The following is a 14,816-nucleotide window of genomic DNA, read 5'->3' on the forward strand; positions in this document are numbered from 1 at the left end:
GATAATAAGGGCTAATTATTCTCAAGTCTCGTGCCGGGAAAATCTCACAAAATCATTTTATTCATGATGAATCATCGACCATAGAATACTTTTATCTGATTAAATAATAATTAAATAACAATAATAAAAAAATAACCATTACTGGAGCCCTCATCCTCCTTCACCCTCCCATTTGCAGGAAAAAAGAGAAAGGGCCTCCCCCCAGGAACCCTCTCCTAAAAAATATTTATAACAATTAAAATTTAGATAAAGATTTTTTAATTATTAAAAAAGTAATTCCAGAGCATCCCTCTATGATGACATGTAAGCCAATTTTCCTCAATCTCAAATCTACCTTTTGTAAATGAATTATGAAGTCAACAACTTAACTGCATCATCGATAAGAACTACCACACTTGGATAATTCACTTTGACATTCATCATCAAATAAACCTTGCATGATCTAGTGAGGAAAGAATACGGAAAATGACACAAAGTATCAAATACCCACAACTTGCAGCCATCCAGAATCACTCAGAACTCTACCTGTAAGTTAAAATAGTGAGGTGTCACAGCAACTAATGAACAGTTGTGATACCATTCTCCGGGCAAACGGAATGTAGCTCAAACTATACCTGAAAGAAATCAAGTGCATTTAGAACCAAGGAAATAAAGTAAAAACAAAACAACAGAGAGTTCCATGTAAGAACACAGCATAACATGTTATAGGTTCCCACTTATAAACTCACTCCAAGTCGATAAGTTAGAAATTCGGGATCTAATTTATATTTTTTCATGAAAGTTGCCTCACATGCGTGAGATCGAAAGACATTAATGTCAACTGGAAAGCTGAGGGATGCTGGAATATGATCATAAGTTTAGCACTACTTTGTTATTCAACCTCCTGAACAAACTAGAAAACAATAGAGTTTATTCTTTCAGAAATTTGTCACTTAAAAGACAGTTGTCTCCTTATCCGTCAAATTCATGTACAAACAGTTGTCACACTAGAAATCGTCCCATGTGACCATTGAGCCAAAGGCCCATGTATAAACATTGATGACTGTTTCAATTATCAAACTGATACATATCCAACCATTCATAAATTTTCATGCTAGCAGTGCCCAGAATATAAAATCATAAGTTTCATTTAATTCAAAATGTTAAAAGAAAGATATGAAATGCACCAAATCTGATGACTTATTGAGAGAAAGTGAAAAAAAGAGCATGCTATTGGGAATCATTGCAGCATAAGTCGTGGAGGCCTCCACTGAATCAGCGCTCAAAAATCCTCTATAGCAAACTTGTCATCCATTTAACCAAATGTCCAGCGTCTAATATCCTATACCAGGTATAAAATACTTTAGTAATTGGTTCTTTACTGGCAAGATTACTAACATTGTGACAGATAACATAAGTAACAAATAATCATGATAATTAAATGAAAACCACAAAAGCAGCCACAACTCTGGTTTCTATTACTTCTGAAGGGCAACATTCACTCCGGAGAATCTGCCCAAAATTTTATTATGTGTACTTGAATTTTCTTTAGTATCACACAGCAATTGTTTGTCGTGCATATTTTACCATATGAGATTTTTTTTTCCAAATATCTTATCATATTGGAAATGGACATCTTTCTAGCCATGTACCAAAAAAACGATTATATAAGCTACGCGCAAAGAGAGGCTCCCTGAGCTGTCAAGAACATTAAAAGGTTAAAGAATGCACATGAGGTTTTCTCCATGACCAAGGGTCTTCCTTTCTGTATTCTCATTGCATTAGCCAAAGAGTATGCTTACCAAATAAGTGCACAAATCTCTATTATAACTGCAAGAATTGTTAAGATTTTGCTATGAATCTGCAAGAAAGAGCACCTATTAAATGACAAATCCAAGTTAAGGTCCTGAGAAGTTAACCAAAATCCATAACTATCACATTAAAAAAATACACGCACGTGTATATATGTGTAGAGAAGCCTTACTCTACAATGGTATCTACCCCCGATGAAACAGTTAAAAGTCCCACTGAACCTTATTTCACTTCATGAAGAATCATCACTATCAATAAATTCTCGACCAGATAGTCCAATGGTCAATAATACATATAATTAGGACTGCCCTATGATAGTAAGAACTTTGGCTAAGCGTCCATGGTAGCATCATCAAAGTATCCTATATCAAGCAGAGAACTTACCAAAAGAGCACAGATCAGTGCAAAAACCACGCATATTATGTAAATGGCAGTAGCAACAACGCGAACAGGATCAAACATCATTTTCAGTTGTTGTAGTGGCCCAATAAGGAATCCTGTGCTGGCTCCACAGAGTAAGAGTGACAAAATTAGTTTAGCCTTTAACTGGATACCATATGAATTTACGGAAAATTACATTAAAAGCATCAGAAGTACAAAGAATTCTAAAATGTTCCCACTATTTAAATAAGTTCACAGTGAAAAAGTAATACTCAAGCCCTAGATTCAGCTGATTACCAACCTTCCAACAGCCAAAATATTCCCGAAGGTGAACAACAGTGCAAACTTGATTGGTCTTGCAAACGCAATCAACGACTTAGACAAATAAAAGAAGGGCATCATGTCAAGTCACCAACCCATAAAACACAAAAAACAGAAATTGTATCAATAGATTGAAAATAGAGCAGATATACCCTCTCCTACTGGAACAATCATCACGAATTTAATTTCAGAAAGAGAATGATGCTGATGCTGATGCTGATAAAAACAACAAAGGCACAAGACCAGATGTATGCGTGCAACAAAGCAGTTTTGGCTGACAGAGCCAGTGGTCTGTGAACCACCAGTGAAAAAGTCCCAGCAGATGACTACAGCAATCCAATCAGGAAAAATATATACGAGTGGTCTATATTTGACAAGGCACAATCGGAGTGAAGACCATTATTTATTATTCAATTTACAACATAGATCAAGCATATAAAACGCCAATTGATCAACAGAAATACCTAACTGCCAAACAGATGAACCATTATGAACACAATGAAAGACAGTTGGAGCATCAATAGCACCCCCCTTGAAACAGTTATCTATAGCTAGCAATCTAAATTAAGTTAAGGGAAGCAGCTAAATTTAACCAGTCTGAAAGACGGGAATTGAAAGCATCCAAAGGAAACAATAGTTATTAACAAGCCAAACAAAGTCATTCAGAGAGAAAGGAGAGGATAAATGATCATGCAGTCATACCAGAATCATACATACCAAACCGGCCAGCAAACACCCACCAAATCCATAGAGTCTCTGCTCCAAAAATAAAAATAAAAAAATAAGGAGAAGAATAAAGACCAGAACGAACTCAAGACGGAAAGAGTAAAAATCACACAAGAGAGAACAAATGGACGAGTTTGTAGCACTACAGGTAGAAATAATTTAAAATAAAATAAAATCTAAGAGCAAGACTTGTGGGATCCTTAAAGACCTCCGAAGGAGAGAGAGAACAGCAGCCATTGGATTGCTCAACAAAGTCGTCCTGTCCGCCTTCTTCATCTCCCCCCAAAAAGCTCTGAAAACTTCCCACCGTGGAAGTTATATTCCGCATGGTGAATGCTCGAGGAAGTCACAGTCGATCGACGGACAAGGTTTGCACAAATCGTCACCTAATTTTTCATTAAAAAAGAGCGCCGAATGTGTCAACTTGAATTACCTTTTTACCACTAAGTTGTATGCCAAATTGCCAATGAACCAATGGGCCTCCAAGTTCCAATCACCTTCGTCCCCACGCCAACAAACGGTCTAATGGGCCTTATCATGTAAACGACCAGGTTTCGGAGACTGATTCAGTGGTTTACCTCACTGCAGGTGAATGGAAGTTACCCGAATTCAGTTTTTCAGGTGTTGGATTTCCAGTTCGGCGAAGATGATGCAGCTTTTAAGAGGTCCCTTGAAAGGATTCAGCTTCTGTTTGTAATTTTAGAGGCAGAGATCACCAAAATGGAATGAAAGAATCTGATTGATATTAGAACAAACAAATACCAAATTATTCACAATTAATTGAGATATACATTCCTCTCTGTGTACAGTCTGTTAGATGGTGTGAAAAGCAGTGCAGAGCCATCAACGCCTCGACGAACGAGCATCCTGGAGTCCAAATAGATTTCACAAACAAATTTGAGCAAATCGAATATCTCCGGTGGGATCGGAGTGCGGACCTCTTTCGGTACCTTCCCTGCAGCATTCATCTTGTAGAGAAGGAGAACAGAAATTCCCCGCTCGCTCCTCCATTTTCCGCTAGAGAGCTTCTGAGGGATGGATTCTTGGGAAGTGGAAAAGCTCCAGGAGTTTTCCGGGATTCTCTTGTAGGTAGTGACGGCTTCAGCAGCCAACCTGACTGAAGAACCACTCTGCAATTTTCCAGGAATCCCAGTCTTATTATGTGGCCACTGGAGACTAATGATGACTGAAAATTCAATGTTGGAAGTGAAGGAAATAGCAACTTCAGAGTCAGGTGATTGATCTATGGCGAAGATCACTTTGCCAATGAGAACTTGAGGAGATGGCTGTCGAAGGGTTAAACCTGTATGCCTTCTCTGTTGTACAACAACCGTCACCTACCTGGAAGAAGGTCGACCAATCCTGCATTGTCAAAGAACTTGATTCAAATTTTCTTCCTGGTTACTAGGGATTTCAATACCCAGACCTAACCTAAATGGTGAACCACACTTCACTGCCAGTTTGTTTTAATGTCAGATGACTACTGTTTCTACTGTCTCATCCTATGGCTTATGTTGCAATTGAAACCGGCGAAATTGAGATTGGATGTTCTGAACTCCAGAATCAGATACTTCCGTCTGTTTTCTTCCTTTCCGGGGTTGTTTCCTTTGGTTTTCCTTTCCCCCATCGTTTCAAAAAATGTAGTAGGAAGAGAATTTCATTCTGGTTTTTTTGCTTTTTTTGACAAAATGGAGAGAGATTCTATTGAGTCGTTGGAGTTCATCTAGATTTATTGAGCAGTCAATATATGATTAACAAAAATATATTACAGAAAAAAAAAGGAACTTCAACAATGTGGCAAATCAGCACAACAGACCAACGATAAGCCCATCGATTCATTGAACGAATTAGCATAAGATGCTAAAGATCTCCATGGACGATGATTTCGCGAATTTCCATTACAGCACAGCAAGTCAAGACAGTCCTACGTCGTCATAAAGCCAGTTCCCCAGAAAGACATCTCTTCCCCTCTATCGGCATGAAATTGCAGCAAAACTATGAGCAGTTCCACTCACAATTTCAACAATCTCACGCCGTGAAAACAACCGGAGAGATCTTGGAATGGCAAGTCGAAAAACAAAAAAGGACCAAATAATCCAGACAAGCTGATCTAAAACAACCCCGCAAACCAAACCCCCATGACAATTTACAAAATGCAAATACAAAGTCGGGACGGGCAAAACCTGTTTTGATACCACGTAAGTATCTAACCAAGACAACCTGAAAAGGTTAACCGATTAAGTGAGACCAATGACTCATACTTATACCCACCCCGCCAAATGCAAAGTTCCCGCGCCAAACCAAATGCAAACGAACTCACGGGGATTCAAACGCGGGATGGCATGCCAAATACAAAGTACCAAACTATCCGCACCTAATAGGTCCCAACATATTTCAACAAAATAGACGAAACAGACGGAGAGAGGACACAAAGGAGTGTGACGATTGCATGGGGACAAACGCATGTCTGCACCCGTATTTGTTATCTGTTTTGATGATTCTTCTTTTATTTTGAAAGTGTAATATAAATATAAATTGAAAGTGTAAAATGTCATCCGTTAACTTCCACATGTAAATAGTATTATTATCTTCCTAATTATTATTATTATTATTATTTAAAATATTAATATATCCTTAGGAGGTCATTGCAAGTCAATATTGTTCAACTAGTTGACTCAGGTTGAATCGGACTGAGTTGATCCTGTAACATGTATGGAATGTCATCCCTGCTTATAATATGTCTCGCATATCATATGAGAGACTATTTGGGATATGCTTTACCCTTTTCCCAAAGCCACTTTTATATGAACAAACGATACGATACCTAGCTGTGGAGTGCCGACGCCTGATCAATCTGGACGACCCGGACCCGGTTCCACTTCTCGCGGCCTCGCGCACGCGTCTTGTCTCTTGTTTTCACTGTTCTCCGAACCTCTCGTGACTGCTCCCGCCTCACTTTCCCCGAGTCCACCATGGATGGGCCACCCTACTTGGACTGTCAAGTCCTTGCGGACATTGGAGCCCATCGACGAAGGAAGCCGTTGACGGTGGAGACTCGAGAGTTGAGACTACTTCAGCCCTGTTCCGTGCAGGGGCTTTTCCGTCATACTAACGCTATTATCCTCATTTCGCAATGAAACGCGTCGGAGACACATTTTTATTTTCGAAAAACAATTACAGGAAAGGGCATTTGGCGTCTCCCTCCTCACTGCGCACATCGCCCACAGCGGCTCTCGATTCCTTTACATTTTCACCTCTCCTTCACTTATCAATCTCTCTCTCTCTCTCCTTCTTGCTATCGTCGGACAGAAATCCCGCCTATTTTTATTAGCATTCGCTTTTGGCGGTCGCTCGATCCACAAGCTCTCTCTCTCTCCCGCCGCCGCTTGTCGGATTTCTGGTCACCATTTCCGGCCAGTTTTTTGTTGGCTCTGTTTAGTCGGTCTCCTCTTTCGTTCTTTCTGAAGAGCGCAGGAATATTTGGTTTTTTAGTGATTCGTCGATCGCGCTATTTGAGATTAGGGTTTGAGGTTCTCGTAGGTTTTACCATGCCTCGGAGTTCGCGACACAAGTCTCACAAGCAGCATAAGTACAGCTCCAAAGATGCGAGAGATTATACGGATACGGATGAGGAGGACAGCTTGAAAGAGCGGAAGCCTCGAGAAGGACCGGTAGTTAGTTCGGGAATTAGGGTTTTGAAAGATTCTGACTCTGGGGAGAAGAGGAAAGTTAAGGATCTGCTTGGACCCGGAAACGGTGACTACTCGGGCGAGTATGGGGGTTCCAAACGACGAAAGGATCGGGCTGATTTGACGGTTGGATCCGATCGATGGAATGGGGGAGACGATGAGCGGGATGGGGGTTTGGAGGATAAAGACACGAAAAACGATGGTTGTGGACTTGATACAGAGTCGGCATCCAAGTCAAAGGTGACCGTTGATTGCAGGAGCAAGTCAAGCAGAAAACTCGAGAGTGGAAGTGATCGGAGAGAAGAGTCTTTGGTTTCTTCCCTGGATAATGAGGAGGCTAAGAAGGGGAGTGCCAAGGTTGATGCGAAGCGGAAATCGGAGAAAGAGGGAAGCAGAAAGGAGTGCCTTCAGTACAAAGATGTGAGAGAGAAGGAGCGTGGTTCTGAGAGGGAAAAAAAGGGTCAAGATGGAAGGCGTGAGAAATCAATTGATATCGTTGGGACCAACGAAATTAGTAGGAAGCAAGGTGCCCAAATGGTTGACGAAGAGAGTTACTATAAGAAAGAGGTGGAAAATACTGGTATGGTACCTGTTTATTTAATTCTGAATTACGATGCACTTGTTTCTTGCTAAACCGTGACTCGAATTGTTTACGGTAGCGACATTTTTAAAATACTGGTAAGGTATCCTGCAGTCTGAACGTGAAATGTATTTTCGGAATGTGTCTATCATGGATTCACAGTTCACTTTTTTTTGTTTCGTTTTTCTTTTGTTGTGTGTTCTTGCTTGTCTGAGTGTTTTGAAGGACGTAACAAACATCGAAATTGGTGCGTGCATTTTTTTTCCCATCTTTCTTTGGTTGGTGGGTGGGGGGTTAGGCGATTTGCAACTTCACTATGAGGACTTGGGATTTCCTTACACATGTGGCAAGGTAGGAATGGGAACTCTTGTAGGGTAGCATGTAAGGTGGAGTAATGCAATTGCAACTCCACAAAGTAGTCTTTTTTATTTGAAGAAGAAGATGTATTAAAACTCCACAAAGTAGTCTCTCTCTTATCTCTTGGTTCAAGTTGTAGTGAGACAGTGGAAGAAGTCTCTGTAGTCCTGTTGCTTCTTTTTCTCATTTTAAGTGTGTTTAGAGGCCAACACCAATTTTTATTGGAGAAAATGAGTGGTTCATTTTTTGTTTATGTTGCAATCCTCATTTTATGTCATCTTCTCCTCTTCTCTGGTACTTGGGAAATTAATCTTGTATTACAGGAATCCCATGTAACAGTTTCAAACATTAGAATCTTTTTTTTTTTTTTATTTCTTGTTCCCGATGGATCTGAAAAAGTAAAGCAGAGTGGATGTGGTAGGCTTCAATCTACTGTCAGTGTCTGACGGAGCTCAAAGTTGGTGTGCTTCTCCATTCCAACTTGATAATGTTAGTGTTTTATTGTTAGCCATTTTGTAATATTGTCTGGAAAAAAGGAGCTTCTGATGAAAAAAATTGACAAGAATTGGAACAGATTAAAATAAGAGAGTTGGTGGATGAACCATCTTGGCTGGTAAGATATTGATGCACCATCTTGGCCAGTAACATATTGATGCACCAGTGTTGGGTTGTTCATCAGTCGAACAATTCCCTTTAGTTGATAACTAACATTGACCTAGAGGACGTGTTTCTTGCCCATGTAAAAATTCAAAATGTGATTACAAGTATGACTTCAAAATTAGATGACAAAAGTGGTCTAAGAATGAGTTGTTACTCACCTATGCAATTGAGAGAGATGATTGCTGTTGAAATCATGTTTGATAAAAATGTGCACTGTTACTGGGAGTTTTAAAGCTTTTATCTGTAATTAATTCATACTTTTTCATTTGCCTACAAGTTAGTGATACTTCTCATCCTAGAAAAGATGATTGCAGATGTTTTATTTTGTGGAGTCTGTTGAGGATTTGTAAATATCTGAATCTAGATGTTAAGCTTTTGGTCATATTTTTCTGTAGCATCATCTACGATGCATGGACTATGTCTCAATGAATATTCACTGTGGATCACAGTACCTTTTGAGTTGTTAATTGTTTCTAAAGCATTTTGAGTTAATAGAAGCATAACTGAAGGATCATCTTTATGTTCTGTTGTTCATTTCCCCATCAATTCGTGCATGATTGTTGAAATTGATTATTTATTTGGATAGAAGATACAAGGCTCCAAATTTTGAGGCGTTACACGAATGCAATCTGAAAAAAAAGACAGCATGGTTGCGAGACTTGGGTGGGGGGGCTGATGTATTAATAGTCTGAGGTTATTTGTCAAGTGAGCATCGGGGTCTAGGACTTCATCTAAAAAGAGAAAAAAAAAGACAATAAGAGTTTACATTTATCTAATAAAAAAAAAGAGAATAAGAGTTTACATTTATCTTTTTATTTTCTCTTGTATGTAGCTCTTACAAGTCCTCTACAGTCGGTTGAGTTTTTAATTGTTGCATCTCTGCAACAACTTCAGCTTCTCTTTTTGGTGATGACAAATCTTGGCATCTAAAGAATTTTCTTATGCCTTAAAGAGTGGTGGAACCATTTTGTATGGATGAATGGTCTTTAGTTGAATCAGAATGTGGAAATCATATTCCCTACAAAGTCCTTGTAATACTCTTTTTTTCCCCTTATTTTAGAAACTACATGTAAAGTAATGGCGTATTGTGCCCCACGATTTGAGAGGAGGCCATGTTTTGGTGCTCTATTCAATCATGCAGTGAAGCTTGCCTGTTCTTGAATCTTCCTTGTATTTGGATGAGCATTTAGAATTGTCCCTTGCTCTGCTAAACTTCTACTGTATGGTAGGTGATATGTTTCAGGTACACTGCTTTTTTGAGACCGCTTTACAAATATGGCATGCTAATTACCTCCTTTTTTATGGTAAAGTATCTGGTGTGCACTTACTTTTATCTTACCTTCTGCATAAATTTGTTAGTTTGCATAGTTCCTGGTGGTATGATTATTGTGTTATTACATTGTCTGTGATGATTGTCTTTGCCACCTGTGTATCGAGAAAGTAGGCCCATATGAAGGAAGTATCCTATACTTTGTTTAGGCCTTTTTCTATTTGGGTTGTACGGTCTGTCCCTTGATTTGTGTATCATTGCTATTAATGTTTGTCATGTTTGAACGTTCAAATGAAGTAAATGAAATACCGTGTATTGTGTTGATCTTTTTCCAAAGCAATCCTGATTGTGTCCATGTTAGCTACTTCCTTGTCTGTTTTTCTTGTTATAATCAATTTAAAGGAGATAACATGTTATCATCTGTTACTGCTGCAGTATGGACCTTGGTTCCCTCTCGATTTTCATTTATGTGATTCATCTATGATTTAGATGCCTCTGAAAAACTTCTGTGAATAGTTGAACATTTTAATATTTTATTTAGCTTTGTATTACAAGGTCCTTTTTTTTTGTTCTTTTTTTTGAGCAATGCATGTGCCAGCGGTGATAAGTTTCTTTTTTTGAGCTATGCATCATCTTTCGTGCCAGCGGCAGTAAATTTTTTTTTTTTTTTTGTAATTCTGCAGAGAGTCCAGCATATGCTGTGTTGTGCAGCCCTGAGTTGGAGAAAGAATATGAGAAACGAACCAAGAAAAGAATTGATGGTTCTGGTACTAAAGATGTGAAGGATGATGAAGATGATGACAGACGTTTGTCAAGGGAAGACCGCCAGAGGAATGGGAAATATAAAGATGAAAAACATAAAGAAGATAGGTATAAGGACAAGCACAGGGAGGATTTTGAGAGAGATCATAGGAACAAAGATGATAAGTATCGAGATGAGCGCTCCTCTAGAGATCATACAACTGATAGGCCTGACAATAAATATTCTAGAGATGAAAATAAGACTTTGGAGAGCCATCACAAGAAAGCTAAGTTTCAGGATAATAACTTTGAAGGTAGTCCTCATACTGATGACCAAGGTACCAGATACAAGGATTACAATGGAAGAAAAAGGTCTCCTGATGATAATGAGGATTATGATGATTTGAAGACTCATGGTGCAAAGGAATTGCGGTCTGATGTGGAAAGAAATGTGTCAAGCAACAGCAAAGTAGATTCCCCAGGTGAGAGGAGGCGTTCCAAATCTCGTTCACACCATTCAGAGGCTGTTGATTCTGGACCAAGCAGTAACCGTGAGAAAAATTCTCCAAGTTCTGGTACTCATGCTGGTAAAGATATGGACAGGTGCTTAATTTTCTTGACTTTCTATTTTTTGAATTTTTCTTGAATTTCTATTTCAGTCATTTTATAGTGACAAGAAAAAAAATCCATCGAACAAGTTCCTGAAGGAGAAACAGTACATCATAAAGAGTAATTGTTGCAAATCATAAAAAGCCTAGAAACACATGCAGAAATAAGTCTTTGCTGGCTGTGGTGAGCATTAGTTTGTTTTGTCTGTTTTGTGTTTTTCTTTAACAAAATTGTTTTTTTTTTTTAAAGTTCTCTTGCTTGAGGCTACGTTCATTGCCTGATGAGAACATTGGAGCTATTGCTCTCATCTCTTTTATTTTTTTATTTTTTTATTTTTTTATTATTCTTGTCTTCTGATATACTTTTCACCTGTATTGTATTGACTAGAGTATATGACGGTCTCAGGTGCTGTGTTGTATACCACATTAAAACGGCTTTTACATGGATGTGCATGGGCTTGTTTAACATTTTCTCATCAAATATCATTCAGAACCTACTTAAAAATAATACCATTGCTAAAAATGGGTCAACAGTGAGGTCTATGAGTGTTGGTAGGACTATGCTAACAACACCTTTTCTGGTTGCTTCCATATTGATTGCCGAGGTGTGCTTTTTTTGTTCTTTTCCAGTGCTAGATCAATTGTCTCAGCACTTCTCAAGTATAAGTGCCACTTGAAGCTTCTTTATCGACTTCACCCATGTTGTTTATTAAACTATCTATCTAGACAGCTTATGGTTTTCTGTTATCTTTGATATTTATGTGAACACCACATATTATAAGTTCAATATTCAGTTTGAGATTTTTAGAACTGTAAGAAAGTTTACTTTTGTATCCCAGTTTGTTTTACCACTTCTTCCCATTCTGTAGATTTTGTCTTTCCAGTTTTCATTCAAAAACTAGATTTGGATTTTTTAAGAAGGAAAAACTTGATAATTTGGCTTTTGATTTTTGTCTGATGCGGCTAGGATTCATTAGAAAGAGGAGACAATGTACAAGAGAAACTTAACTTGCTTTTAGAATGAAATCATAGAAGATTTCAAGAACCTGCTTGCAGAAAGTTTATAATTTATACATAATTACTGATTGTATTTGTCATTCAAAAAATAAATGACTAATTGGATTTATGTGTTCTGTTTGCTTTCAGGCATGAGTCAAAGCAGTCAGAATCTGTTTATAGAGATTCATTGCCTAGTGAAAGATACCGACGCAGCAGTACAAGAGATGCTTCTGAAAGGGCCTCTGAGTCTCAGTATATAGAGAAGCCCAAACAGAAGACTGATAGCTATTCAGGTGAATTATCTGCTGAAAATGTCATGGGTTCCCAATATGATAGATCACCAAAGTCTGTGCGCCAGGTATCACCTGTTCGCTTGACGGAAAAATCCCCATCATCCACAAGTGGGGACCGACGGTACTCAAACCGATCAAACCGAACCAGTGCCCGACGGAATCTTGATATTGAAGAATTAGGACGTAGGAGTAGTGGATCCAGGGATCTTAGAGAATATTCTATTAATGATGATAGAGGTCAAGAGTTTCCCTTTGAAAAGCCCATAGGGGAAGACTTTATCCAGGCAGAGTCACATCGTCGAGAGTTAACTCCAGCTAGTTCATCATTTAATAGAACAAGTTCTATCTCCAGCACTTCACCCAGTGTTCTCCCTCCACCTCCTCCTTTTAGACATGGACTTGAAAGCCCATCCCTCATGGGTTCATCAGAAGATGATTCTAGAGGCCCTACTGGTGACCATAGGTTGAACCGTTTTAAAAGAAGTGGGGATTCCAGTAGCATGGGCAGAGGTCAAGGGAACAATGCTTGGAAGGGTGTGCCAAACTGGCCTCCACCTGTGACCAATGGGTTTATCCCTTTTCAACATGGCCCACCAGCCAGTGGATTTCATCCTGTTGTCCAGCAGTTCCCTTCACCTCTTTTTGGTGTCAGGCCCTCACTGGAATTGAATCACACTGGCGTTCCTTGGCATGATCCTGGCCGTCCATTTGGGTGGCAAAATCCTTCAGATGATTCGGTTCCTCACTTGCATGGATGGGATGGTAATGGAGTCTTTGGAGAGGAATCGCATATTTATGCAAGGCCAGACTGGGACGCAAGTCGTCAGCCTATGGGCAATCGAGGGTGGGATGTCAGCACTGATTTATGGAAGGGGCAAAATGGAAATGTAAATATGGAATTTCAGGCTTGTCCTAAAGAGGGAGATTATCCTGGAAGAGTCCCACCAGATGAAACATGGACTGCTGGGCAATCCGGGCAGCGGGCACGCAATGAGCGGAATCGGCCTGAACGGTTGCCTGCTGAGAGTATTGAAATAAAAAGATCTGGAAATACCCCGTCTGCAAAGAAAGCTGCTGAAGCTGGTTACAGCGTAGTCAAAGAAAAGACTCCTGAGCCTCCTAAACAATCTAAGCTCGAAGAAGAACCCAGTTTTTGTCATGTTTATCTTTCTAAGCTTGACATCTCGGTGGATCTTACTTCTCCAGAATTGCATAAGCAGTGCATGGACTTGGTGGGAATTGCAAAGGACCTTAGTACTGGGATCAGTACCACCAAGGATGTCTGGGAAGAGGTATTGTAGTCTGTCAACGTTTGAAGTGCCATATTACTTTGTTTTTTTTCATTCCTGTTCAGTTTTTTTATCTTGTCCTAACTTTTTTCCTTCTGTTTCTTTTGGCAGGACACTACAGCAGTGAGGACAATATGCTGTGATAACAATCTGAGGGCTTTGCTCTTCCCCGAGTCTACTGAAACTGTTTTCGAGGTACATTGTTGGATGACTATTTTCCAGAAGATCTTAGACTATAGTTGGTCATTTTGATAATATGTGTGTCATGGATCAGCCCAAGTTCAAAATAAAAAATCTGTCCCAGATGAATCTGCTTGCTGGATTCATCAGAGTTGTTGTTTTGAAGCAAACCCTATGGGTGATACTTCCTTGAAGGGAAAACACTAGAAACGACATATTGTTACTTTTAATTAGGCAATGGAAGATGACTCGTCTAAAATTTTTGGTTGGTTCCTGTAGAAATCTATGGCACTCTATAAGAAGCAGAAGGAAGGAATGAAAGTGAAGAGTTCTGTAGTATCAGATCCTGATGCTGCACTGAATAAACCATCTCCAGTTCGTGATGAGGAAGCAGCTGAGGGGATCGATGATTTGCAGGAGAAGGCTGAAAAGGTGGCCAAGCTGCCACCCGCTGAGGAAAGGAAAGAAGCTGATTCTTTTCTCAATCATTATGAGCGTCAGTGTGATTCACTTTCTGGAGTTGTTATTTCTGATGGTTCTCAAGGTTGTGAGGCTTCGAGGCCAGAGTTGGTTGAGTGTAGGGTAAATTTAAGTCGGATACCTAATTCTCCAGAAAGTACACATTGAGACAATTTTGATTTCATGCTCTTTTTAATGCCAATCCCTATTGCAAATCGTGGCTTTATTAGATGCTTTAATCGCTGTTTTTTGTCTTCTTTCTGTTCTTTGTGGTCTGAGGTTGTACAGTTTCTGTGACATGCATTTCTATACTGACAAGCCCTTCCTAGGAGGGTGTTTCGCTTGTGTTTTGCAGTGGATCTTCTGGGTGTGACGCGCGTGGAGAGAAACATTTCATTTCCGCGTGGTTGCCTCTCAGGTAATTGTAGACCGTTTTGAACTTTTTTATTTCTTCATTTGACTGTTGACGAGT

At 39.4% G+C, this 14,816-nt stretch overlaps 2 protein-coding genes across 2 annotated transcripts; one reads left to right on the forward strand and one right to left on the reverse strand.

The window, feature by feature from the left end:
• Positions 1-253: 253 nt before the first annotated feature.
• Positions 254-3,647, reverse strand: LOC137963709 (uncharacterized). Its single transcript, XM_068810879.1, has 6 exons — positions 3,428-3,647; positions 3,196-3,249; positions 2,474-2,547; positions 2,176-2,293; positions 1,782-1,840; positions 254-614 (listed from the first exon to the last, which is right to left on the reverse strand). The coding sequence occupies exons 1-6, from the start codon at positions 3,545-3,547 to the stop codon at positions 533-535; spliced, it is 507 nt and encodes a 168-aa protein (XP_068666980.1). The 5' UTR covers positions 3,548-3,647; the 3' UTR covers positions 254-532.
• Positions 3,648-6,390: 2,743 nt separating this feature from the next.
• LOC137962832 (uncharacterized) lies at positions 6,391-14,559 on the forward strand. Its single transcript, XM_068809928.1, has 5 exons — positions 6,391-7,488; positions 10,459-11,119; positions 12,271-13,708; positions 13,817-13,900; positions 14,165-14,559. The coding sequence occupies exons 1-5, from the start codon at positions 6,768-6,770 to the stop codon at positions 14,510-14,512; spliced, it is 3,252 nt and encodes a 1,083-aa protein (XP_068666029.1). The 5' UTR covers positions 6,391-6,767; the 3' UTR covers positions 14,513-14,559.
• The last annotated feature ends 257 nt before the right edge of the window (positions 14,560-14,816 follow it).

This window comes from Aristolochia californica, unplaced genomic scaffold, assembly GCF_029961685.1.
Source record: "Aristolochia californica isolate CCGP_79_NKW_82.1479 unplaced genomic scaffold, dmAriCali1.0.hap1 SCAF_4, whole genome shotgun sequence".
Taxonomy (NCBI): Eukaryota; Viridiplantae; Streptophyta; class Magnoliopsida; order Piperales; family Aristolochiaceae; genus Aristolochia; species Aristolochia californica.

Coding starts and splice junctions, on each gene's coding strand:
- LOC137963709 (XM_068810879.1), bottom strand. CDS start 3,547: ATGCGGAATATAACTTCCACGGTGGGAAGTTTTCAGAGCTTTTTGGGG. Junction 3,250..3,427: donor GTTCTCTCTCTCCTTCGGAG/GTCTTTAAGGAT, acceptor TTTTTGGAGCAG/AGACTCTATGGATTTGGTGG. Junction 1,841..2,175: donor CACTGATCTGTGCTCTTTTG/GTAAGTTCTCTG, acceptor TCTTTCTTGCAG/ATTCATAGCAAAATCTTAAC.
- LOC137962832 (XM_068809928.1), top strand. CDS start 6,768: ATGCCTCGGAGTTCGCGACACAAGTCTCACAAGCAGCATAAGTACAGC. Junction 11,120..12,270: donor GCTGGTAAAGATATGGACAG/GTGCTTAATTTT, acceptor GTTTGCTTTCAG/GCATGAGTCAAAGCAGTCAG. Junction 13,709..13,816: donor CCAAGGATGTCTGGGAAGAG/GTATTGTAGTCT, acceptor TTCTTTTGGCAG/GACACTACAGCAGTGAGGAC.